The following is a 26,555-nucleotide window of genomic DNA, read 5'->3' as shown; positions in this document are numbered from 1 at the left end:
GATGCGGGGCCTCCGTGTGCTGCTGCCCCCAGGCACCGCCCCTGCAGCTGCCCATTGGCCACAGGAGCGCTCGGGGAGGGGGGCAGCGCGCAGAGGCACAGCCCCGTCCTGGGGCTGCAGGGGGGGGGCCAGCAGACATGTGGAGCAAGCAGGCAGAAGACACTCAGCTCCGCTGTGCTGCGGGGGCCCTGGGCCATTGTCAATTGCCTGAGCTGGGGAGCGCCCAGGGGCGGCAGGTGGGGCCAAGGGAGAGCCCTGGCGCCAAAACTGCTGGAGCCCCACGGGCCACACTGGGGAGGTTCGCAGGCCGCAGATGGCCCACGAGTCTGAGACCCTTGGCCTAGCCAGTTGTTCCCATTTTTATTTGATTTTTCTTTCCTCTGCACGAATTGTATTTGTCTTCATTGAATTGCACGGTTATTTTGATTTCTAATACTTTGACGGAAAGTATTTGCAACCCCTCCTTGCTTGGTGTCCTCCACAGATTTTATAAGCATACTCCACTCCATCACCCAATTCATTAAAAATACTGAATATAGTAACGCCTCAGTTAACATTGTAGTTATGTTCCTGAAAAATGCTACTTTAAGCGAAACGATGTTAAGCGAATCCAATTTCGCCATAAGAATTAATGTAAATGGGGGGGCTTAGGTTCCAGGGAGTGTGGGCTCTGGGAGGGAGTTTGGGTGCTGGGTGCGGGCTCTGGACTGGGACAGGGGGTTGGGGTGCAGGAGGGGGTTTGGGCTCTGGCTTGGGACAGAGGGTTGGCGTGCGGGAGGAGGTGCAGGGTGTGGGGCTGGACTGGGGATGAGTTTGGGGTGCAGCAGGCAGGCTGCCCCAGGGCTGGGGGCCAGAGGATGACTCCTCCCAGCCGGCAGTAGCGAGCTCTGGACAGGGTCTTCTCCTAGCCTGACACTCACCCAAGTCCCCCTAGACTGCTGCTCATGAGGCCCAGCCAGGATAAGTGTCTCCCCCGTACCTCCCAAGTCGACTTGGAGTCTCTTACTGGGGGGTGGGGGTGCTGCCATGCACCTCCTCCCCTCCTCAGGTGCAGCAGCTACCTCAGCCTAGCCCTGGTGCTGCTCTCTTGCAGCTGGCAGCAGCTGGTGAGGGAGCGCAGTGCAGAGCAGCAGGGCAACTGCCCGCTGCCCAGGGCAGGCAGGGATGCTCGGGGGAGGCACACGGGGGTGGCAGGTGGGGCTGGGGGATGCATGCAGGGGGTGGCAGGTGGGATCAGGGGAGAGACCTGGCCCTGAACATTGGTGGAGCCAGGCTCACCGGGCCCTGAATTTGCTGGAGCCCTGGCACCACGGACCCATACAACTCACTGCCCCTGTCGGTGGAGGTTAATACAACTCACTGCCCCTCTCGTTGGAGTCTGTTTTTGGCAATACTACAACAAAAAAACTTAAAAAACAGACTCCAACGAGAAACTGCTGAATTGGAATTAATTTGCAAACTGGACACCACTACATTAGGCTTGAACAAAGACTGGGAATGGGCAAGTCATTACACAAAGTAAAACTATTTCCCCATGCTTATTTTTCCCCCTACTGTTACTCACACCTTCTTGTCAACCCTTTAGAAATGGGCCATCCTGATTATCACTATAAAAGGTTTTTTTTTCCTCCTGCTGCTACTAGCCCACTTTAATTGATCACTCTCCTTATAGTGGGTATGGCAACACCCATTTTTTTCATGTTCTCTCTCTCTCTCTCTGCGTGTGTGTGTCTGTCTTCCTGCTGTATTTTCCACTGCATGCATCTGGTGAAGTGGGTTTTAGCCCACGAAAGCTTATGCTCAAATAAATTTGTTAGTCTCAAAGGTGCCACAAGTCGTCGTCCTTTTTTCATCCTCTGAATGTCACTGTAATCAACAGTGAGTTGCTACATTTGTCACTGGTCACTTTGACACTTATTTTCTGGCTAAGGAAATCGAAATCACTCGATCTAGTGACAAAGTAGGTAAGGTGGGTCACCCTCCATCGGCCCGGTCCCACCGCGCCCCGGTCCAGTCCGCCCTCCCAGCACCCTCAGGGGCTCCGCTTGGCCGGCGGAAGACTACAACTCCCAGAATGCAATATTCAATAGAGTGGATGTGCTAGGCCGAGGCAGCCTTTCTGCTTCCGGCCGACAGGGAGCAGCTGCGCCGCGGGAGGCAACGCAACTTCCGGTGGCTGCTGGGGGGTTAGCTCGTGGCCTGGGGACGGCTCGCGCGGCAGTGACTGTGAGCGGGCGCGAGGCGATCGGCAGGACGCTGGTAGCAGATTCACCGTCACCATGGTAAGGCTGGGGCCGGCCCTGGGAAGCGAGCGGCGGGGCGAGGCGGGCTCGTGCCTGCGCCAGCTCCGCGTGGGCCGCGACGAGCTGTGGCTTTCTGCCGCCGTTGCCGCCCGCGGCTCCGGGCCCTCCCCCTCCTTTGTGCGGCGGTGGTGCCGCCAGTCACGGGGGAGCTGGACCCTGCCGCGCCCGGCCTAGAGCGGAGCGCTGGCCGAGAAGTTTCTCGAGCGGCTCCCCATGCGGGGCCGCGGCCTGGCCTGCGTCACTCTGGGGCCCATCGCCACGGGGCCGCCGCCCCATCCCAGGGGAGCGAGGGGCGGGGCCCGGCCGGCTCTGACGCTGTCGGGTTTGGGGCCGATGTCCCACGTGCCTGCTGGCGAGAGGGGCAATGACAGCTCTGGGACCGGGCAGCGACAGCTCGGCAGCCGCTCTCCCACGGGGCACCTGGGGGTGTGGCTGAGGCAGGCGGCCGTGGCAGACTCGAGGTTAGGATTTACCTGGGTAACAGGATCATCCACCTCAAACAAGGTAAAATATGTTTAAGGGAGCTAAGTCTTTGTGTTTCTGCACACAAGGCTCCTAGTAACTGATGGGGGCTTGGGAAGAAACTTACTCCTTGGAAAAACTATTCCAGAATTGGCCCAACCCTATATCAGAACAATCTACTGTGTTAAAAGTTTGCAGCGGTGTAAACTTGAATATACTGTAAATATCCAAACACCCTAATACCATTGAATCATTTATGTTCCTTTGCATCTGGTTCTGAGTTGACTTGAAGCTGCTGAAGAATCCCGAGTTTGCTTTAGAATGCAGCATTCGATGGTGTACAACTTAGTTCTAGATTGCTGCTGATTTCATGGGGGCCTTGATTAAGTTTAGATTTCTAATTTTAATGGGCTAAAAGATACTACTATTATGGTGTAATTGACATGGGAAAGGCAAGGAAGTAAAATTGTGATAATGTTAACTTAAAAACACTGTCATCTAACAACTTTTAAGTTTTTATGTTTGTTTTCAGTAATTCCACAAAACTTTGAAATGAGTGGCTCCAATTTTCTGCTGGGTGCAGCAGAGCAGTGGAGCAACAGAGGTTCTGGTTTCCTAATTTTCTGGTGGGTTCATCTTTGCCCTGGTGTAATTAAGAGCTGGCTCCTTTAAACTACACCAACTGATAATGCTCCTCCAGGGTTGCTAGCTAGTAGAGAATAGCTGTATTCACTCCAGGAATAGGGGTAGCAGAAAGCTAGTTCACTGCCAGCACAGGTAAAATCTCAGTCAGGGAGATCTGGTTAGTTTCCAGGCAAATCTCTGTGTTCTGCAGGGCAGAACAGGTCAGGAAATCTTATATTTGCTCCGTTAGTTCATCTCAGCAAAGGTGGAGACAGCGTTTGAGTTCTTTGGTGCCCCTGAGGTAATAAATGTCTTTCTAAATTAAGAGGCTCTATATAATGTCAGTGAAGTGAAGATTAAAAAAAAAAATTTTAGATAAAAAGTGTGTTAAAGATCCATTTATTACAATATACCTAGGAATAGGGGATATTAAGTATTGTAATTCAACCATAACAGAAACATTATTTAATTTCAACTTATGTTTGTGAGGTGTTTTGAAAATGAAGTGATAAAGCTAAATTACATTATGATCACCATTATTTCAGGCATCCCTTTCCTTAGCACCTGTGAATATTTTCAAGGCTGGAGCAGATGAAGAAAAAGCAGAGACAGCTCGGTTGGTGAGTTTATTTAAATAGCAGAACTGCTAACACCTTCTATAGGTATGGTTGCCTGACAGCTTCCGTTATAAGTAAGGCCCTGTGTAAATCACACTTTCACGGAGGGCATGGAAACCATTAAATTGCCTCCCCTCCCCCCAAATGGCGATCTTTTAAATATTTATTTTTTAAAAAAAGAGAGTGTTTACAACAAAGTCTTCAATACAAAACATTACCTTTACTTGCAGTGGTGTGTGTATCCAGAAGAATACAGTGCTCTGTGCACACAAAGGAATAAGACAAGGAATAAGACTGCTGCGTGCATGTGTGTGGAAGAAATTGATTAACTTGTAAAATTCATTCAGTTTTTGAAATCAGCTAAAGTTACCTGTAAAATTAATTCCATGGAAGCTCCCTGAAAAGCAATACTTTGCCATTTACACAGTTGAGAATTTTCTTTAAAAAAAAATAAAATTACAATTTACACCAAGCCCTAAGTACAAGACCCTGTTTTCAGTTGCATATAACAAGTTTTAATCAAAAATGGTTCAGCTGTTTTCAAGAACGAGATTTGGGGTGGGGGAATGTGTGTGCGCTCATATTAACGAAATATTAAAAAGTATCTGTTTTGTTGAGAAGGTCTGCTCCTTCCATGCTTTGGACCAAGGATTTGAAATCTGAGAGTGGGATTTCTTTTGCCATTCACATGAAAAACTGCCAAATTTGACCATATTTAATAATTTTTTAAAAAATATTCAGTTTGCATTTGTTCAGTAGTAGAGACTTATTGCAGTATAATTCTTTGAAGATTTCATCTGTACTGAGAATGCTCCAGTCTAAATTTGTAGGGATTGAGCCAGAGTTTCCATGGAGTTGCTGCTTCCAGCATCTGTGGGTCGGTGGGGTGCTGGGTACAGAATGAGCAGACAGAGCAGCATCTCTTGTGCTCTGAGTGGCTCCTCTGCTGGCACCCAGGTTATGAGGAGAAGGGAGCTTCCTGACTTCAGAGCTGTACCAGGGGAGGGAAGGGGATGGGATATGGTGGTGGAGGGAGTAGATGAGGGCAAGTAGTTGTGATTCCTGACCCTGTTATGGTTTAATCTTTAGCTACTTACTCTTATAAAAGAAATGATGAATCCTTGTCTGATGCTTGTTCACTTTTATTCCAGTCATCCTTCATTGGTGCTATTGCCATTGGAGACCTGGTTAAGAGCACTCTGGGACCCAAAGGCATGGTAAGATATCTGCAGGCTCTCAGATAACAGTCGCAAAGACAGCTAAAACTGTGGTAACACTATGAAGTACATGTTCAAGCAGTATCCCAAATCTTGCATCCTGTAGGACAAGATTCTTCTAAGTACTGGAAGAGATGGCACAGTGACAGTAACCAATGATGGTGCAACCATCCTAAAATCTATTGGAGTAGACAACCCAGCTGCCAAGGTTTTGGTTGGTGAGTTTGACTAGATGTTTTTCATTAAAATATTTGAAATCATCCTTGTAGGTCAATTATTAGATAGTTTACTTTAGCAAACAAAACATCCTCTGTGCAAGTTTCTTTTGCTATGTAGCAGGTTGATAATATGATGCCCAGTTATTGCAATTAATCCTGCCCCTATGTAGTTTTTAAAAACCCTGTTTTTGATTTCCAAACTGGTGTGTATCCATAATATATAATATTTGTCATTAGTACTGAGCAGTACAGAATATTTGAATAAATAAACTAACATAGTAGTATTCTCTCTTAGACATGTCAATGGTTCAAGATGATGAGGTTGGTGATGGAACTACATCTGTAACTGTGCTGGCAGCGGAATTACTTAGGGTAATGAAACTTTTGTTTTTAAACATTTTCTACTGTATCTGGCATTTGAGTGTTCTGGTACCATATAGAGCATAGGGTGCCACCAAGAGAGTAAGCATTAGTGTATCACTTATCAAATTGTTAGAAACAGGAACAAAACTTAGATGATGTCTGTGCTGCTTCTTGGGAGTATCCAGGGTTGTGAAGCACCTTGCTACCTCCTACCCTTAATGTGAGGAATTCTTGTCTGTGTCTGCTGTGTATCAGTTCCTTGACTTCACCAGCCTCTGGCAATGCAAGTACTACCTTCCAGGCCTCTGCCAGCCTTACTCTCTCTGTACAGGCTAGCAATAGGCGCTCACCAACCCCCAAGTCCTCCAACCATCCCTCTGGAATGCCCACCCCCATCTCACTGAACACTTGGAGAACCCTATTCCTATTTGCTATTCCTAAAAGAGTAGTATTCACCAGCCACAAGATTCAACTCAGGATCACTACCTTACTTTACACATAGCACCTGGGGGAGTGTGGGGGAGATAGTGAAAACAAGAATAAATGTATCAAAGAACAGAGATTCAAGTGATAGAAAGGAAGAATATTGGTAAGAAATGGTTATATATTATATATATAACCATCATAACGTGCATTCTAGAGCCTAAACTTAACTCACAAGGCCTCTGTGTCCTACAGGATAGCTTGCCCCAAGTCCTTTTTCCAGTGTTTCAACCAAGTTGGCTGAGATCCCTGCTTCATAAGATCAAGCCCACTGGTGGCTTGTCCTCACAAATTAAAGGATAACTGGGGGTTCATCTGCACAGGTTGCCAGGAAAACCACCCCAAAACAAGTCTGGTTCATCCAAACCACAAAAAGACCCCACCAAAAAAATAGCAAGGGGTTAGCAGTTTGCGCATGATGCTGAATGGGGCATAGTTCAAGGGGGGAAAAAAGCAGTCCCAGAGATGAGTGGGCGGTGGGGGGGAACTGTGGATACAGCTCCATGAAAATGGCCTCCCAACTGCACAAAAAGGAACCCAAAGCTATTCATTATATGCTGTTTACTGCTAAACCTTTGCAGTGTTTTCCTGCAGTCCCCACAATCTATTGAGTAATATTTTGCTCAGACTATAAATGGGCATCCATTGTGAGCCATACAACATTCGATGCACGTGACCAGGCACACGCAGATAAACATCTCGTCCTTCCTGCCTGTCGGGAGCTTGTGGATCATCTTCTGGTGGCCTGCCTTAACTCTCAGACCTAGAGAACTTAACTTTTTCTTACATATTTTCTGTAGATACATCTCACAGTTGTGACCAGTGTGACACAGGCTATCATAAGAGACCTTGCATGATACTCTTTGGTTGACTAGTATGTAGACACCAGACCCAGAGGATCTCTAAAACCCTTATGTATTCCTGTTCCCTATGCGAGCTAGCTTTAAGAGGTCCTTGGGTCACACTGTTCTGTTAATATTTGTAGTATTTTAAACAACTGTAATCCTTATCTATTACTAACAACATCTTGAATTATTGCAATTGAAAGGATTTTGTCTTCCTCACGCAACTGATATGCAAAAGGTAAAAAGGCAATTTCATTGTTTATCATATAATCAGTTTCGCTTTCTGGCTCTTGCAGTTAGCAGACTGGTACAGTGTTTGATTGCAAACTGAGTTTTGACTCTGTTGAGCTACCTGTGGAGGGAGCTTCAGAGGCAAGGACCTCCTGCTAACAAAGCTCTTCAACAAGGCCTAGAGATTTTAGCTCCAGGAACTGACATCAAGAGCACCTGCTGATCTTAACTGAAATGATAGGGCTTAAGATGAGAGATGATCTCTTGGGTAGCTGACTTACCAGGGCTTTAAAATTTCTCACCAGCCCCCTAAGTTACACCCATAAGTGAACAGGAAGCCAATGCAAAGCTTCGAGTAGATGATACATTTTTAGAATAACCTGCTTGCCTGTTCAAAATATAGCTATGGCTTGCAGTAGACAAAGCTTCCAGATGATCTTCAAGGGCCACCCTGAATAAAGCACATTAGTTGCTTAGGTAAGAAATGAATGGCAGCATGAATGGCCACGTCTGTATTTGTAGTATTAGAGGGTAAATACATATTTCCTAAATCATTCATGTTAAGATTATTTTGATTGTTTTGGCTGTCAGGTGGATTAAAAGTCTCCTTTTGGTGTTGAAAAAATTCTAAATTATCTTACTGAATAAATTGCCTTCCTTGGTTCAAATTTGACGTTGAAGTAAATTAATTATATGTTTTATGTTAATAGGAGGCAGAAGCATTAGTTGCAAAGAAGATTCATCCTCAAACCATCATTGCAGGTTGGAGAGAAGCTACAAAAGCAGCAAGAGAGGCCCTCTTGAAATCTGCAGTGGATCATGGGTTAGTAAATATCTTACATTTGCAGTAGTAATCTTCTTTGGTTGTCCTGATTAATTTCCGTGTAAACTGTCACAGATGGGTAGGACAAACAGATGAGAATTGTTCAGCAGGAGGAAAACAGTTTGATTTTCTTCATTTTTGTACTTTAGAATATAATATGATCTAAGCAATATTTTTTGAATAGATGTTATCACAATTTTCTTTAGCTAAACTATAAAGGCTTTTTAAAAATATAGACAAATTATCTTAAAATACTAAAAGATGTAGCTGTTTAACTAGAATATAGTTTGCCTTAAAATATAATTTTCCCCTTCAACAAAATTTGCAATTTTGTTCAGATTTTTCAATGTGTACTATAGACTTCTAGTTTCACTTCCAGATTCTCTACATCCATAAACCCAGATCCAAAGTTATTTCAATCTCAGATGGATACGGTTGACTTTAAATCTATTAAAAAAATCAGAACTAGTTTCAGGAACTGTACTACTCCTGAGGGCATTCTGTGCCAAAAAATTAAAAATTCTGCTCACAGTATTTTAAAATTCTGCAAGTTTTATTTGTCAATAAATAAATGCAAAGGTTCCAGCATGGCAGTGGGGAGCACAGACCACTAACTGCAAGAAGTGGAAACTCATCCTGCAGCCCCCCTCCCCCAGCACATGGATTCAGTGGTGAGGCTGCACCCGACCCTGACACAGCACAAGGCCTGGGCCTGTCCCAGAAACATGCTGGGGCCATGCCCGTCTGCACCAGGTGTGGGGTAGGTAGGCTCAACCAGGCCGAATCCAAGTGTGGAGGGGCTCAGTATGGTGGAATCCAAGTGTGCGGTGAGAGGGTTCTGTGTGGGACAATCTGGGTGCAGGCAGCTCAGTGCGGGGGTCTAGGTGTGGGGGGATCTGGATACACAGAGGCTCGTTGTGGGGGTGCAGGGTCTTCGGGACTCTGCAGGGGCTTCCAGGTGAAGATTGTTGGGGCTCAGCAGAAGGGTCTGGGTGCGGGGGGCTCAGCAGCAGGAGTCTGGCTGCTGGGGGAGTGGGGCTTGGTGGGGTGGGAGGGTCTGGGTGCAGCTAGTTGGGGGTCTGACGGTGGGGGCTCAGGGTGGTGTAGGTGTGGGGCTCATCAAGATCAGGGTCTGAGTGCAGGGAGCTTAGTGGGGGGTGGTCTGGATGCAGGGGTGGAGGTCCAGAGGCAGAGGGTCTGGGTGTGGGGGGATTCCAGATGCAGGGATCAGGTTCACTGGGGTGGGGTTTGGGTACGGAGGGCTGGGGGGGGTTCTGGATGTACGAGGTGAGGCTTGGCAGGGGTGTCTGTGTATGGGATGTGCAGATGTATAGGGGTTGGGTGTATGGGGGAGCAGCTCTCCATACAGTGGCCCCTCCCCTCTACAGCTGAGGAGTGGGCAGGAAGCAGGGGAGGATGCTGAGCTACCTGCAGCTGGGGGAAGTTTCTAGGGGTAGGTCTGACACAGCACCAGCCACTCCTTGCAGGGAAAGAGGAAGTCCCGTCCTCACCTGCCTCCAGCCCAGCCAGGACTAGCAGCTGATCCCGGCTCAGGGTAGGAGCCACTGGCTGGGGTGTCCCCAGCCCCACAGTGATTTACCTCTCTGCCAGCTGCTTTGGATGCCTGAAACGTTGTACCTGTGCTGCTAGGGAGTGGTGCGTAACTGCTCTTGCAGCTTCCCTTTGCTTCCCTGTCAGAAAGTCATTTTTCTGCAGGGAAGCAAAGAAATCTGCAGGGGACATGAATTCTGCGCATGCGCAGTGGTGCAGAATTCCCCCAGCAGTATTCTACCTAGTCCTGAGTTCATATTATCTAGCCTAATACAAATGAAAAAAGGCCAGTGATGCTACCTAGGGATTCAGAAGCCAATAGGGATTTCAGATGTGTGTGACAGAAAAGGAGGGTTGTTACCTTTAATAGGCGGAAACCACCCAGCCACCTTTTCCAAATTTCTCCAACTTTGCAACATCATGTCTGTATTGACTAGAAAAAGCTGCAAACAGTTTACTTTGGTTCAAACCAAATCTTCAGCAGGTAGTGGGAAAATAGTTGCTGTACAAGCTATATCTGAGGATAATGTGTCGTTACGTAATGCATATTCTCCTGGGCTTGGGGAGTTGGGCAAGAGATTTGGACAAAGGTAGCGTTGCGTCCCCTTTGTGCTCACTGTATTCTGGAGCCTGCCTGACATAAATTAGAACCTCAGGTCACCTCCAGTTTACCCTGCTTCTCATGGACCCCATGTCTCTGGGAAGTAGAGAATAGTCATAGTATGGTACACTCCAGCCATCCCCTTGAAACCTTCACTATCCACTTCTGTGCTGTTGCCTGTGAACAGGGCCAAAATAGAGTACTTGCCGTTGCTAGGGATCTGCACAAGGGGCCTTCTTTGAGCCACTTAAGACTCCTTTATACTGCCAAGGTGGTGTTATGAGGCCTTAATGTAACTGAGAATTGAACTCAGTAACTCTGCTCAAATGTTCTGTCCTCATCAAGACTCCTGTAAAGAAGCAGTTCCTCGTATTTGGCCCAAATGATCTGTGCAGTTTCTTGTTCTGTCAATGAGCAATATAGATATGAAATGATCCTTTACCAGTTTTCATAATCAAATACCTGAATGAAGCAGCATCTTGGAATATGAGTTGAAGGTAAAACAGGCCCTCTGATACCACACCTGTCATCATGGTATCGGACCGTAATAAGAAAGGTGTGACCGCTCGTTCGAGTAATCTGAATATTTGTTACAATAATCCCAGTTAAATTGAAGCACTTAAATACAGGTGTTTACATTTTCTTCTAAAGGAGAAATAAAGATCAAAACAAAATACGGTACTGTGTTGGGGTTCCCTGAGACCTTTTCTACTCAGTTCCCCAAAAACGCAGTTTGGCTCCAATCTCATCTTTCATATTCCTTTATTTGGCATACGGCAAAGTTATGTTGAGTTGATTAGATGCAAAGTAGCGGGGTGGATGCAGGATACAGCATAAATCCAAAGTCATACAGTAAAACTTCCTTATATTCATTTCTACCAACACTAGTTCCTAACTAGTACCTAACTATATGCATCTTACACTTCATGATTGGTTCCTGAAAAGTAACCAAGTCAATCCGTGTACAGCATGCACTGTTCATGCATAATCTGATCTTCAACTTTTCTTACATTTATGCTTGTTTGCTAATATCAGGATATTCCTACTAATCTTAACTAGCCATCCTGACTCCAGCATACTGTTTGTTATGACAACTTAACCTTCCATGCACCTTCCCAATCATGCCCATTAAGAAATGAGGCAAGTTGCTTATGTCAAGTCTACATACTGTTTCTATCTGTGACTTTCTCCAACTGAAAAATGTGGATGATGATTCTTACCCACTGTTAAGTGTTTTGAAATGTATAGGTGAAAGCACTATGTAAGTGCGAAGTATCAATAATATATATGTGCAGTAATGCAAAAGGCCATAAGCGGTTTGTTATCCATTGAGCACCAACTCCTTTTCAAGAAGTGCTTTTATTCAAATTCATATCCGAAGTAGAGAGTGCTTCATGTAGTGAGGCATACAATGAAATATTTGCAAAGTGCAACTATTCTGCAACTGCACATCACTTCAAAAATGTTGAGGAAAAGTATATAACAATATATGTAAATCTGAGTGTAGTGTAGTGTCAGTCAGTTAAATTGCTTCTTCAGTCCTGTCCGTTTAATTTTACTCACTTGGTTACATTGTGTTTGTTTTAGTGATGATGAAATAAAGTTCCGTGAAGACTTAATGAACATTGCAGGGACCACGTTGTCCTCAAAACTACTTACTCATCATAAAGATCACTTTACTAAACTAGCAGTGGAAGCTGTTCTTAGACTGAAAGGATCTGGTAATTTGGAAGCTATCCATATTATCAAGAAACTAGGTGGAAGTCTGGTAGACTCTTACTTAGATGAAGGTATGTTTTATTCAGTGACTGTGTATTTGAGAATTGAAATTAATACTATATGTGAGATATATACATATGTCTGTATGTGCTTCAGGAAACATTGGTATGGTATTGGTAGGTGAATCTGTACAAATTCTTGACACATTTTAGAATAATAGTCCTTTTCCCATTTTAAGGCATGCTGAGTTTTTGCTACTTTTTCTTTCACTGTAGGCTTTCTGCTAGATAAAAAGATTGGTGTCAACCAGCCAAAAAGAATTGAAAATGCAAAGATACTTATTGCAAACACTGGCATGGATACAGATAAAATTAAGGTAGGTGATTAATATAATAGAAGCCTTCTTTATAAATTGAGTTAATTTTCAAATAAATCTTACATCTTTGTTTTTAATTTAGGTCTTTGGCTCTCGTGTAAGAGTGGATTCGACAGCAAAGGTAGCAGAAATAGAACAAGCAGAAAAAGAAAAAATGAAAGAGAAGGTTGAACGTATTCTTAAGCATGGAATAAACTGCTTTATTAACAGGTATGTATTTATTGTGGAAGGAACAAGGTATGTGACTATGTCCCACATGTTATATATTGTTAAAGGCATGCTGCTTCATAACTTTTTTAAGATCCAGCTCTCTCTACGCACACTAAGATTCATCCAGCTGTTTATCATCAGACTTCTTATTTATTGTAACATCTTCAATGAGTCCAATATCACTCCTTATCACCCCGTTCCACTCCATGGAAAACACAATTGCTAAGTAATTTTCTTACCTGTCATTCTGACTGCGCCGTGCCCCCTACCTTTTAAATCCTTCCACTCACTCTCCCTACTCCCTTGCATTATGTTGAAGCTGCTTGTGATTGAGTACAAGAATCTACTTATATCTACCCCATGTTTTCTGAATCATCTTTGGCCCAGATCCTCAAAGCTATTTAGGCACCTAACGCCCATTGATTTCAATGGGTGATTGGTGCCTAAATAGCTTTGAGGATCTGACCTTTGTTTCTTACTGTCATCCCCATCCCTTTTGTTGTCAGCCGTGACACCCCTTGTGACTGGTACTCCAGCTCTCTCCGTTTAGTGTTCCATGCCATTTGCTACATATAGAACACCTTTTCTGAGCTGGTCTGCAGAGCCACATTCTTCTTCTTTTTAAAAACATTCCTTAAGATCTACTTCTTTTGTGATGCCTACAATAAACAACTGACTATAAGTTGATCTCTTTATTTATCCATTTCATATACTTATCACTGAGGACTTGCCATTTGAAGACTGTGATCTTTTGAATAGTAAAACCAATGAGGCTATACTCTTGCTGAAAGACTCACAAGTAACTCAAAGATCTCTGTGAGTCTACATGTCTGCACCAGGAAGGAAGCAGGCCAGACCACAAATGTAGTCTAAGCAGAGGTACCAAAGGAAGACACTCTGCCTTCCCTTCATTGGCTACTCACCCTGTGGCTACATCAAGGCAATTAATTTTACTTCTTGGTTGAGAGCTGTTTACAACATCTGGAGGATCTTTACTCATCCTGTCGCATCCCGAAGGGGTGGGGTATTCTAAACAATTTCAGAGTCTCCCTACCTTGCACCCTCCTTCCCCATCCCTTTTTGAGGGATTTCTCTCATGAAAGACTGTTAAGTCTGAAGAAAAAACAGGACTGGTGCCCAATTCTAGACTCTGTTTGGTTCTTCAGATAGCCTCTATAATCCCTTCCTTAGATCCTCTTTTCATAAAACAATCCATTCAACTCATAGGAAATGTTTGAGATTCCAGGTGATAAATTCCCACTGCCATTCCAACTGTCAACAACGCTCAATGTGTTCAACTCCCTGGCTGTGGTAATGGAAGCTCGTGAAAAAGTAGGGAATCATCTGAGTGAAATCAACACATGTAAGTAACTCCATTCTTCAGCTGTTCACTACCCTGGGACTTGATCAATAAAAAAGTTGATTCTGTTGTCAACCCAGAGGGTAGACTTCATAGGGGAATTGCTAGTTTCGATAACACCAAAGTCTTATCTGCTTTAGGACATATTCAGTACCATAGTCGATCTGATGAACCAGCTGCAGGCTCAGCCTTAAACATGAATAAGAACATAGGGGCCATGTGAGCCAGAAGTCACACGGCCCCTTGGATATATGTCACAAAGCATGCCAGACTTCACCTATGCTCTATACAAAAATCTGTGCATCTGCCCAGTAAATGTCACATAAATGTTAAAGTGCAAGACCCCCCCCAGAAGTCCTACTGTAACTGGTGAAAGAATCCTCTAAATGTAAAAGGAGGTACCCTTCCTCACTGTTGCCATCCAGTACACTAATGACACATGCTTGAACTCACCTAGATCATCTGCAAATCCAAGGCCTCTGGACTCCTGAAGACGCTTGCCTTCACTTAAACGTACTGGGGTTGAAAGCAAGGCATTGGACACGCACAGCGTTCCTTCCCATATTGAGAGGATTGATGGTCTAGATATAACATGACAGCAATGTCTTGTATAAACAGGCAGGAAGGAGCACAATCATTTCCCTTTTGTCAATAAGCTGTCCAACTCAGCAGTTGGTGTGTCCCACAAAATCACTATGGTTGCCTTTCATTTACCAAGCTTATGGGATGTCCTGGCAGACTGCCTCAGAAGGCAGTTCACAAATGATCATGAATGATCTTTTAAAGACACCATCACACAAGACATCAATAACTGGTCACTTAGCCATAGACTTACCTCAAATGAGAACCAGAAGTGTGTCAGGGGGGGTCTGAGTCTGGGCTCCCTATCAGATGTCTTCCTCATTCCCTTGACATCAGGAAAAAAGTACATCCCCTGCCCACCAATCCCATTAATACCAAGGGTCTTAAGTGAGTTCAGACGTGCTCAGCTGTAGTAATCATGGTCACTCCAGCTTGGCCAATGAAGTTTTTGTTATCAGACCTGCAGAATCTATCCACTCATCCTCTGGTACTTCTTCCAGACATAATCTTCCAGAACCAGGGACAGATTCTTCATCTGGACCCAGCTTTGTTATCCCTGACAGTGTGGATATTGGCTGGCTAACCATGACTTAAGAGGAGCTGTTCTGCTGAATATACCAGAATATACCAATTCACGAGTAGGAAAGACTACTATGTTTACTCATTCAGCCAAGTGGAAAAGATTCTCTATTTGGGCCCAACAATGCCAATTCTCTCCCTTAGAGACTCAGGTACTGCTATTTTGGACTACCTTTTTATTGCTGAAGAACTCAGGGCTATCTTATCAGCTCAGTAAGAGTCCACTTGGCAGCATTATCAACCAACCATCTCTCCCATGCAGGGTCATGTGGTGGTCTCCCACCTGATGATAGCTAGATTCCTTAAGGCTTTATGTGGATGTGTTTCCCCTCAATAAGGGGGTCTTCTCCTCCTTGAGACCTTAATATCATGGATGTGGGATTGATATGGTGGCTCTACCTTTTGAGACTCTGTTGACCTGCTCACTTTACCATTTATCCATGAACACAGCCTTCTTGGTGGCAATATGTGACTAAAGGGTAGGAGAAATTCAGGCACTTATTACTAATCTACTGTGTACACTACATTCCATAAGGACAGGGAGACCTTAGGCCTTATCTGAAATTCTTGTGGAAAGTAGACTCAAGCTTCCATATAAATAAAGTGATCCATCTGTCTGTCTTTTTTCCAAAACCCCACTCCAACCAAGGGCAGGCCAACCTACACTCCCTAGATGTACTTAGGGCACTGTCATTCTGTCTAGACACCACTAAACTTTTCAGGAATTCCCCAGACACTGTGTATATTTGCAGATAGGATGATGGGTAAGACAGTATTTGCCCAGAGGTTATCTAACTGGATTCACAGTTGCCCTAAGGCAACTATGAAACAGCCAGACAAGATCTACCAGTAAAGATTGGAGCCCATGCCAGGTCCCAGGCAGCTACTGTGTACCAACCTGAGACTTGTAGGGCAGCTGCATGTGTTTGGTACACGTTTATACAACACTACTCCCTTGTAGAAGCATCAAGGACTGATGTGTGCTTTGGCAGACCTGTTCTGTGGTAGGTGTTCAGATACTTAGATCACCCACCTCCTATGCTCCAGGTCACTGTATTTGAGTCATCTGAAGTGGAATACATACAACCTGCTCTCCTTTCATGCTACTTCAGAATCTTAAGCAAATTGGATTCTGTATTGGGGAAGGAACTCGGGGCATTTGGGACCACTTTTCCCTTTGGTCCCTTGAGTGGGGGATCATGAGGAGGACTACAGTGCAGGCGCAGCCCCAACAGGCACAGATAGCCAAAATAATTTGAATTTGAACCTTTTGGGTGTATGTGCACCACAAGTGGAATATATCTGGATAACCCGTTTTAAAAAACAACAGTTAGAAAAACCACAGTTAGAAGTTACTTTACAGTATCTTAGTTTCCAGTTACTCCCCCAGAATTTGTGTGACTCTTCATGCTGTGTGCTCTTTGTGCAGGGACATTTTCTCCATGTTTGGGAAGTGCCTCGCACCCTGAGTGCTTTTGGAATCTAAATAATTCAAAATCCATTTCTGTTCATGTTGAGAAGCAGGTTTACTTCTGTCGCTATCATGTAATTTTGATGAAAGATGCAGTCTTTCGATAGCATAAATATGTGTGTGTGCTTCAATTGTAGGCAACTGATTTATAACTACCCCGAACAGCTGTTTGGTGCTGCTGGTGTTATGGCTATTGAACATGCAGACTTTGCAGGCGTAGAACGTCTGGCTCTTGTTACAGGTATAGAGAAGAATGCTGCATCATAGCAGTATGTCCTGGGTGTTGACATATCAGTAATTCATTTTCTGCTAAATGTTAATGCATGATTCCATAGTTGATACAAGTTGCCTTTAACTTTTCATTTTAAGAAAAGAAGTTAATTTAAAAAGTGGTGGAGTAATATGAACACAATTTACTTGGGAGTGTGGGGGAGTTAAATAAAAAAAACCTTTAAGGATTTTTCTCTCAAGGTAAAATCTACCCAAAAGTAATTACTATTTATCAGGGATGAAACCTTGTGCTCTTGATGTCCTTAAACCTCTGATTGCCAGAAGCTGGGACTGGACAATGGGATGGATCACTCAATAATTGCCCTGTTCTGTTTGTTCCCTCTGAAGCATCTGGCACCTGGCCACTGTCAGAAGAGAGGATACCGAGGTAGATGGAGCATTGTTCTGACCCAGAATGGCCATTCTTATGTTCTTGATGGCTTTTGGCCTCTGTAAAATACGTTACTTTGCTAATGGACAGCTGTCTACGTCCCAGTTAGTACTATTGTCGAAAGGGAAGAGATGGAAACTAGTTGAACTCTCTTCAATTTACTCTGCTTTAAATTTAAACTTACTGGTGTCATTTGGCACCAGCTCATGAGCCCTACATTATCATAGCATGCTGATAAATAGGATCAGACTATATTTTAAAGGTTACCTGTAAATAACTATTTAAAAAAAAAAATCTTCAGAATTATGTGTTTCGTACTCTAAGTAACCAATATAGAAAGTCTGGGGGAAAAAAATGGGATAGGCCTGCTGCAGATAGGCCTTGCTAGGTATAGCATTGTTTGGTTTTGAGGAAATATAAGTATTCTAGTTACAATAGTATGTAAAATAAATTAAATATCCCAACAGAAGTATGATTTTTTTAAGGTTGTATTGTTTAAAGATCATATAGGTTTGTATGTAGTGATCATACTGTAGCTCTGTATCACTCGCTTAGCATTTTATAAAACAGCGGCCCTAAAGTCTAAAAGGAGCTACACTCATGGTAGTCAAGCATTAGAATGAAATAAGAAATAGTTGAGTACTGGATATGGTTTTCATGTAGGAGCTGAATCTCTTTAAAATTTTGAATTTAATCCAATTATTTGATTAAAGTAATACAGCTGTGTCTTCATCAGATCTCAAAGTGCTTTTGCAGAGGTGAAACAAACATATACTTCTAGGCTCTGTTCTTAATATTTTGATGCCAAGAATCTGGAGTTTCATAATATATACTGTTGAATTTCCCAAACTCTTCAAAGCTGAGCCTCCACTTCAGGAAAATGAAACCTGTTGCATCCTACCATATAGTGATAAAGTTTTATGTTTTCATGTATACATCTTCCCGACTCCTGTGCCCTCCACATGCTTTGGGAAATGGCGGAAACTTTGTCACCGTTTCTTACGTGGGTTGAGCAGTGAAATGCTTCAAATAGCAACATTAATTGTCATCATTGACATCTGAGTTAGCACCCATTGAAGAGGATGGAACAGTCCAAGCCTTGGGGGTATTGTTTAGGGCTCTCTGTAAACCAAACGTCTTTGCATTGGTTTCAGTTGTTTAACAGTTTGGCGTTGTTGTTAGTAAAGCGAAAAGGTGTATTCTCAGCTCAAGCTATCTGACTAGTTGTCTAACAAGGTGAAATCTTAATGAAGACAGGGGAGTTTGTAGCTTTCATGTGAGTTAGTAGGTCAAGTTAGAAATTATGGGGAGCCTAGTCTTTAACTTGACCACCTAATTTGTATGTAAAAACTACAAACTGCCTTGTCTTCACTAGGATTTTACATCATGTTAGGTAACTCCAGTTAGACCCCCCCCACACGCACCTTTTTTTCCCTTAGTGAAAATACACACCCCTTAAAGACTTACTTTGCGACCATAAAATAAGTCTAGCTTTTTTTAAAACATGAAAGTGGAGACTCTGGGAATCAACTGAGATGTTCGGTCCTGCCACCAATTTTAGAAAACTCTGGTGTAGTGTTGTTAGTAGCTAAAGGAAGCTTTAGATCTTCCAAGACTTGACCTAGACTGTAACCAAACAAGTAGTTTAATATGAACTTACATTCATAGGTGGTGAAATTGCCTCAACCTTTGATCACCCAGAGCTGGTAAAACTAGGAAGTTGCAAGCTTATTGAAGAGGTTCTGATTGGAGAAGATAAACTCATTCATTTCTCTGGTGTAGCTATGGGTAAGTATTTTACCATTAACCAGCCATTATAATTTCTTTCATTTTATCACTAGAGCCCTGCCAAATTTTCGGCCGTGAAAAACGCGTCACGGACTGTGAAATCTGGTCTCTGGTGTGCTTTCACCCTATACTATACAGATTTCACAGGGGAAACCGACATTTCTCAAACGGGAGCTCCTGACCCCAAATTAGGTTGCAGGGGGGTCTCGGTATTACCACCCTTACCTCTGTGCTGCCTTCAGAGGTGGGTGGCTAGAGAGTGCTGGCTGCTGGCCAGACATCCAGCTCTGAAGGCAGAGCCCCGCCAGGAGCAGTGCAGAAGTAAGGGTGGCAATACCATACTGTGCCACCCTTACTCTGTGCTGTTGCGTTCAGAGCTGGGTGGCCGGCAAGTAGCAGCTGCTGGCCAAGGATCCAGTTCTGAAGGCAACCATGCAGAAGTAAGGGTGGCAATACCATACCATGCCATCCTTCCTTCTGTGCTGCTGCTGGCAGTGGTATTGTCTTCAGAGCTAGGCTCCCAGCCAGCAGCTGCTGCTGCTCTCCGGCTGCCCAACTCAGAAGTGAGCGCTGCTGCCAGCAGGAACGTAGAAGTGAAGGTGGCAATACCGCAATCCCCCTACAATAACCTTGCAATCGCCCTTTGGGTCAGTATTCCTACAGTTACACTGGGAAATTTCAGATTTAAATATTTGAAATCATGAAATTTACAATTTTAAAAATCCTATGACTGAAGTTGACCAAAATGGCATGTGAATTCGGTAGGGCCCTATTTATCACTAACCGTTATATTTAACTTGTTCATTAAATGGTTGTCATTAGAATAGATACTTTAGATGCACCGTGTGACAGGTAACATTTTGTCTTAAAAGCTTGGCCAACACTAAGGCTCTTGTCCTTACGATATGTCCATAGGTTTAATTTTACTGTATTGTGTTATGTACGTTCATAAGTGTTTGCAAAATTGGGACCTAAGACTTTGCGTCCCCTCCCCACACCCCTTTTTGGTAAATGAAACAGTGGTGAGGCAAGTGGCAACCTGTTAGCAGGAATCTTCTAGAATAGATTTCAGTAACTTTCATTAACCAGAAAGTGCCAATACTTCGGATCTATATGTAGTTTATCAAGTTATTGCTTGATATTTGATGCTTCTAAGTTAACTATTTAATTTGCAAAGAAATACAGCAAATTATGTAGTAGGACGTGGATGAAAATGGCATGGTTAACGAAGTTCATTAGAAATTTTCATTTGTACTGTGAAATGCCAACTGTTGCATTTTTTCCTAATAGTTTAAACTTGTCCATGGTGATGTCAGTAAAACTAGCATAAATGCTTTTGGGACGGTCTTTGCTTTTCATTCTGTCAAAGCTATTCTGTCAATTTTGTTGATGTTCTGTTGGCTATGTTCTTAGCTCTTTGGTTTTGCTATTTTTGACCTTAGGTGAAGCTTGCACCATAGTACTGCGTGGAGCAACACAGCAGATTATAGATGAAGCCGAAAGATCTTTGCATGATGCTCTGTGTGTCCTTGCCCAAACTGTGAAAGATACTAGAACTGTTTATGGTGGAGGTGAATATTAAAGTTCTCTTTTACATTTTCTTTTCAACACTATGTATAACCTTTTCTTGTTGTCAGTCAAGGCAGGTTGTAAGGTACTTACATTCTTTTAATATACAGGTTGCTCAGAGATGCTGATGGCCAATGCTGTCACAGAGGTTGCCAATAGAACACCAGGCAAAGAATCGGTTGCAATGGAGTCTTTTGCGAAGGCCTTGAGAATGGTAAGTTAATGTTCTTCTTCAAATAGTGTCCCTAAGGGTGCTCCACTATAGGTGCACTTGCATCCCTGCGCTGCCAATTGGAGAACTTTGGTAGCAGTGTCTGTTTGGCCAGCACATGCACTGTACCCCATCCTCATGCATTCCTCCTCCCCTCCTCCTGCCCCCGCCCGCGCTCGGTTTGGAGCCCAGGCTCTGGGACTTGAGCCTGGAAGTCTACACAGAAATGAAACAGCCTTGCAGCCCAAACCCCACAAGCTGGAATCGGCTGGCATGGGCCAGTTGTGAGTTTTTCTTCAGCTGTGTAGGCATATACCCTAAGGCTAAAGGCAGAAGAGAGCAGTAGAACGGGCAGCACACATTGGTTCCAGCTGATTTAGGTGGCTGGTTCAGGGAGATTACAGTAATGCTTTAATAGAAAAAATTCTCTAGCACTGTCTGAACTTCCCTATATAAAATCTTAGAAAATATTTGCTTCATCTTGTGAAAAATGAGACACCACCACAGAAAAGTGAATACAATACAGTACACATTAAATGCTAACTTTGTTTGTATTGGAGCACAGAGTTGGGAAAGCCTGACTTCCAGTAGCAACATTTTAAACTAGGGAAAACTTTTTTCAGAAAGTCAAGTAATCTTTAATTTAGAGAATACTGTCTCTTTAATAACCCTACACAGTTTGCTCTAGCATCACTTAGACTGACATGCGTTGAGTAAAAGAATGTTTTGTTGAAAAATGCTCATCAGCAAGATTACATTGTTAAAATGGAACAAGTGCCACAAGACCAGTTTGAAATCATTAATGAGAAAATGTACTCTTGTGTTCATGTGTTAAATTGAAGGAAAAACCTACTAAAAATACCATAGCTAGCATTCCCTCTACTACTGCTTACAAAGGTCTCAAGCCTGAGGGAATAGTATTCTCATAATAAATGTTTTGGTCTATTTTTTCCAATTTCTTTCTTACTGAAATATATACCTTTAATACAGATTAATAGGATTTTTTTTAAAGAGCTGCTTACTATCTGTTTCAGCATTAAGGTTGCCGTTTTGGACCTTTTCTAAGCTATATATTTTCAACCAATCTAAACACCTCCTTTTGGCCTGCAAATTTGCATGTGTATTCTCAGTGTAGAGAATTATTTTGCACAGATCACAAGAAATCACTGCAAACCATTTCAATTGCAGATAAATATTTTGTTTCAAGTGGTCATAGTATAACTTTGTGTACCTATAAATTAATGAAAAACATTTGTTGACGACCTCAACTGGGGAACTTCTGCTTATGTATGTTTTTTGTGACTATGCCTTTCTCTTTTACAGCTGTTTTTGTAACTGACGAGTAAATAAGCAACCTTAAGTTTGTATAGAGTTGTTGCAGTATGGTTTTTTTGTTTTTTACTTGCTTTATTTGCATCCTCTGATCTGTTGTCATGCATATTTATTCTTTTAGATCCCAACCATTATAGCTGATAATGCTGGCTATGACAGTGCAGATTTAGTGTCTCAGCTCAGAGCTGCTCACAGTGAAGGGAAAACAACTTATGGACTGGGTGAGAAATTTGATAGCATGTGAATTGTATTGAATTTTTTGTCCTTTTTTGTGGTGTGGAATGTGTGTCTTTGCATTGTTGTGACTTACTGGGCGCAAACTTGACTTTTTGATAAAGTCAAGGCAAGAGTTTACTGCATCACAAACAAAATAATTAGGATTTAAAGTGTAATCTTAACACCCTAGCATGAAAAATAGTCACACCTATTTGTATCAATAGATGTCCAATTGGATGGACATGAATCATGGTTTCATATGATGAATGAAAGTACTAGCTTTTTCCTGTACTGTCTTAACATGTAATTGTCTCGGTCCTCTGAGGTTATTATGCTAGGAGACCAGTTCATGGTTTGTATTGATCATTTGGAATAGAGATGGCTGTATGGCTATAACCTGTTCTTTTACCTTCCTGGTTAAAGTATAAGTATCACATCAGTGAGTGTTAATGCTATGATTCAATCAAGATTGAGTAGCAGCATTAGGAAGTGACAGTAAATAGATGAAGAATTTGAAACAGTGATAAGTAACATAAGGTTGAAAAGCTCCACTTTGGCATGGTTGTAATAGAAAGGATGGTTATAGTAAATAACTTACTACTTTAAGTTCAAATATAGAAGACTACACCTATTCTATAATATGTAAATGTTATTTTCAAGTTCTTAGTTAATAGTGCAAAAAAGTTATAAATATATCCTGAAAATTAAACATATTAATATCCTCATGCATGTGTTTGCATATCAAATATATACACATGCATAGCAAGAAAACATGGTACTCATGATGATGTGATGCAAGTTTTATTGGCTTGAATTTGGGATAATTGGTTCAGTGTGGATGCCCAGTTTGAAACAGGGGCAGATCAAAGCGCACTGTATAACTTTGTGTGAAGGGTCCCATAGACAGTTAGCATGTGGCAGCCTAGTGTTGTAAGGTAGGCTTACACCCCAGCTTGTCACAAACTAACTGTTCAAATACACAAGCCCTCAGTAACAGCTTGTATGTACTTAATATATCATGAATTTAAGACCACCATATTGCAGCTTTTTAGGGCATTTCATAATGGAAGATTCATACTGTTGGAAAGGGGATATTCACAGCTTCCCAAGGGAACCTCTTCTAGCCCAGGAACATCCCAAGATGGTGAATTTTGGAGTTGACATTTCTGTATGTAGAAAATCTATTTTAGGTCACTTGTGGAGATATTTTACATTATCTCCCTTTTAGTCCTGCGTAGTTGGACTCATAGTCATTAAAGCACCTGGCTTTACAGGTGGAGGGAAAAAGGTAATAAGTAGTGACCCTTTTCTTTAAAATATATAATTTCTAAATTAGTTTTTCTGTAGAATCTATGACATATGGATAATACATGGTTGAGATGTAATGTTTTTATCTGCACTTGATTTAGATAGCTTTGTGTATAATGCAGGTTATTAGAAAGCTTTTCCTTTTAAAAAACAAACCAAAAAAAACCCCTTCTGGCAAAGTATCTTTCTTTTTAAAGATATGAAGGATGGTGTCATTGGAGACATGGCAACACTGGGAATAACTGAAAGCTTCCAAGTCAAGAGACAAGTTCTGCTGAGTGCAGCTGAAGCAGCAGAAATGATTCTTCGTGTGGATGACATTATTAAAGCAGCACCAAGGTATCCTAAACTCTGAATCTAAGTTTGGTGTTCTAGCTATACCATTAGATATAACCCTTCTTTTCAAGCTAAATATTTTTTTTTTTTTTCCGATAAAGCTATTTTTTGTTTCTACTCTAACATTTCCCACAATTAGTTTGCAATAGCAAAAACAATTGACTCTCCAAAGTCATTGTGATGTTTAAATTAGAGTATGTTCAAGCACCATCTAGTCAATGAAAATCCATAGTTGTGACGCAGAGTTTGATCAGAGCGTGTAGAACTAAACTCTGAGTTCACTGGAGAAATCTGTTTGTGGAGAAAAATGGGGAAGGCAGTTTTTGATTCTCTCCGTTGTTAAGAAACCCTAAAAGCTAAAATTGTAGCTGGATACCCAAAATTTATCTGAAATGGAATCTGTTACTGCTTGTGGCTGTCTGTTTACTATTATTTTGTGTACTTCGGTTGCTGATTGGTGTACTAGGAGTAAAGTTCATCTACCGATCTTAATGTATAACCCACATTTCTTCATGTCATTGCCCCCATGGATTCCGCTCTTGGGGCACATGCAAACCAAGAGTGGAATCCAAGTGGATGACACCTCTCTAAAAACTACAGTTCCTGTAAAGTAAGTAACATCATTCTTTGGATGATTCAGAGGCTGTAACTTAGAGCATGTTGACATCTGTGTACCTGAAAATATTCTATAATTTTGTACACCACCTTGAAGAGTCACTTCATATAATTTGTAGCAAAAGATAGTTCTTTCCCTGGTTAAATCAAGTCCTGCACTGAGGAATTTATTGGAAATAAAATGACTGCTAATGAAGAATCCCTCTTTGTTCCTTACCAGTAAAATTCATCCCTGTGGCAACAGCCTTGCAAAACTAATTTGGTGTTACCTAAAAGGTTTTGGTGACACAAAGGGCTTATGTAAGCCCTCACCATATTGGTGAATTTCAGCCTTAATTTTAACTTTGTAAAAACAGACGTTAGAAAATGTTAGTGAATTGTCATGGGAAAAGTTAACAGTGGGGTGCCACAAGTTTCTACTAGAACTGCTGTGTGTTGATGTGGAAAAGGGAATGAACAGGGAGGTGGCAAAATGTGCAGATAACACAATTTGCAATTGTTAGCCAAGTCCATAGAGGATTCTGAGAAACTTCAGAGGAAATTTCCGAAGTTAGGTGAATGGGCAACATGAATGTTGTTGATAAATATGAATAACGCATCTTGGAGGGGAAAATTTGAACAACTTATGCACCCTAATGAATTTTAAATTAGCCATCAGCTGGGAAAGATTTAAAAAGTTGAAACTTTTTATGTACATAACATATCCAGTTACATTAGTAAAATTATTACTTAAAGTTTTAGAAGGTGTATAAAATCTAATGCTTTAGGTCTCAACTGAGTAATTATTAAGAGAAGATGCTTACTGGACAGATTGCACCCTAACAGTTTATCATTAGGTTGCTTGCACCTTCTCAGGAAGCATGTGGTGCTGAGTACTGTCAGAGACAAGATACTGGATTTGAGGGACTGGGGACACATCCAGATGGGCAGCTCATATGTTCCATACTTATGGAAATAATTGGCATTGACTTTACAGTAGTGTGAAAAACTTAAGGTACTTTAAAAAATGTCTGCTGGACTTCAAGGGGAAGATACCACTCTAAATCATGTGATTTTTCTTTCAGGAAACGTGTACCAGACCATCGCCCATGTTAACTGTTCAACCCATAAGGATGTGTGGACCAGATCTCGCCAAGTACTTAAACAAACAAACAAAACCCCCCTGAGAGGTTATGGAACAGAAAGTGTATTCATTACTGGCATGTCATTATTACATTTTCCTGCAGATTTAACTTATTGTTTTTGTGCTTTAAAAAAGGCATTTTACAGTCAAATAAAACATGGGTTGTATGAAACATCTATATTCTTTTTGTTCCTTTCCTAGTTCCCTCAATAGATCCCTGAAATAAAGTTTCAAATTCATATCTGAGAGTTTTTTTTCTTGATAAAGAATGAGTGAGTGTGATCTTGATATATCGAGAGAATTGCAATGCACTTTCTCAGCATCCGGAGCTGAGAAATATTTAATATTGTGACCAAGGAAGTGGATACAAATGACTGTCCTCTCACAGTGGAAGATTTACATTACTACTTTAGCTTGAAAATGATATTTTGGTGCCCACTAACTCAATATATGCTTTGCAGGCTGTGTATTTCCAGCCGTGGGTTTTGCTTTATAACAGGCACTGGCTACGCAGTGCGTTTTTTTGGCAATTAAAAAAGACTGGGTTTAACTTGGACGTTGAAGAAAATCTATTGCTGTTAAGCTCTTTTTATCATTCGGTTAGCACTGAAATTTACAATATGCCATGGAAGGAAATGCAATGACAAGTTGCAGCAAGATTTGTCCTCCGATTGGGAGGTTCTTGGATAAAATCCGTATTTTTATACTGAAAGATTTTAATTTAGTAGAGCTGCTGCTTTTTTCATAATTGTGCGTAATAA

At 42.2% G+C, this 26,555-nt stretch overlaps 1 protein-coding gene across 2 annotated transcripts; it reads left to right on the top strand.

The window, feature by feature from the left end:
• Positions 1–1,966: 1,966 nt before the first annotated feature.
• On the top strand, positions 1,967–26,033 carry CCT2 (chaperonin containing TCP1 subunit 2). Of its 2 annotated transcripts, none has more exons than XM_037886650.2 (16): positions 1,967–2,282; positions 3,935–4,009; positions 5,158–5,223; positions 5,330–5,441; positions 5,737–5,813; positions 8,074–8,186; positions 11,926–12,128; positions 12,333–12,433; positions 12,516–12,643; positions 16,773–16,876; positions 18,965–19,084; positions 20,527–20,655; positions 20,764–20,867; positions 22,318–22,417; positions 23,918–24,059; positions 25,736–26,033. In XM_037886650.2, exons 1-16 carry the CDS (start codon positions 2,280–2,282, stop codon positions 25,764–25,766), a joined length of 1,608 nt encoding a protein of 535 aa, XP_037742578.1. In that variant the 5' UTR covers positions 1,967–2,279; the 3' UTR covers positions 25,767–26,033. The 2 variants fall into 2 exon arrangements, with proteins under 2 accessions (XP_037742578.1, XP_043403850.1); XM_043547915.1 differs by lacking the exon at positions 1,967–2,282 and adding an exon at positions 2,312–2,807.
• Positions 26,034–26,555: the final 522 nt, after the last annotated feature.

Source organism: Chelonia mydas, chromosome 1, assembly GCF_015237465.2.
Source record: "Chelonia mydas isolate rCheMyd1 chromosome 1, rCheMyd1.pri.v2, whole genome shotgun sequence".
Lineage (NCBI taxonomy): Eukaryota > Metazoa > Chordata > Testudines > Cheloniidae > Chelonia > Chelonia mydas.
This window is presented reverse-complemented; position numbering and strand designations above follow the sequence as displayed.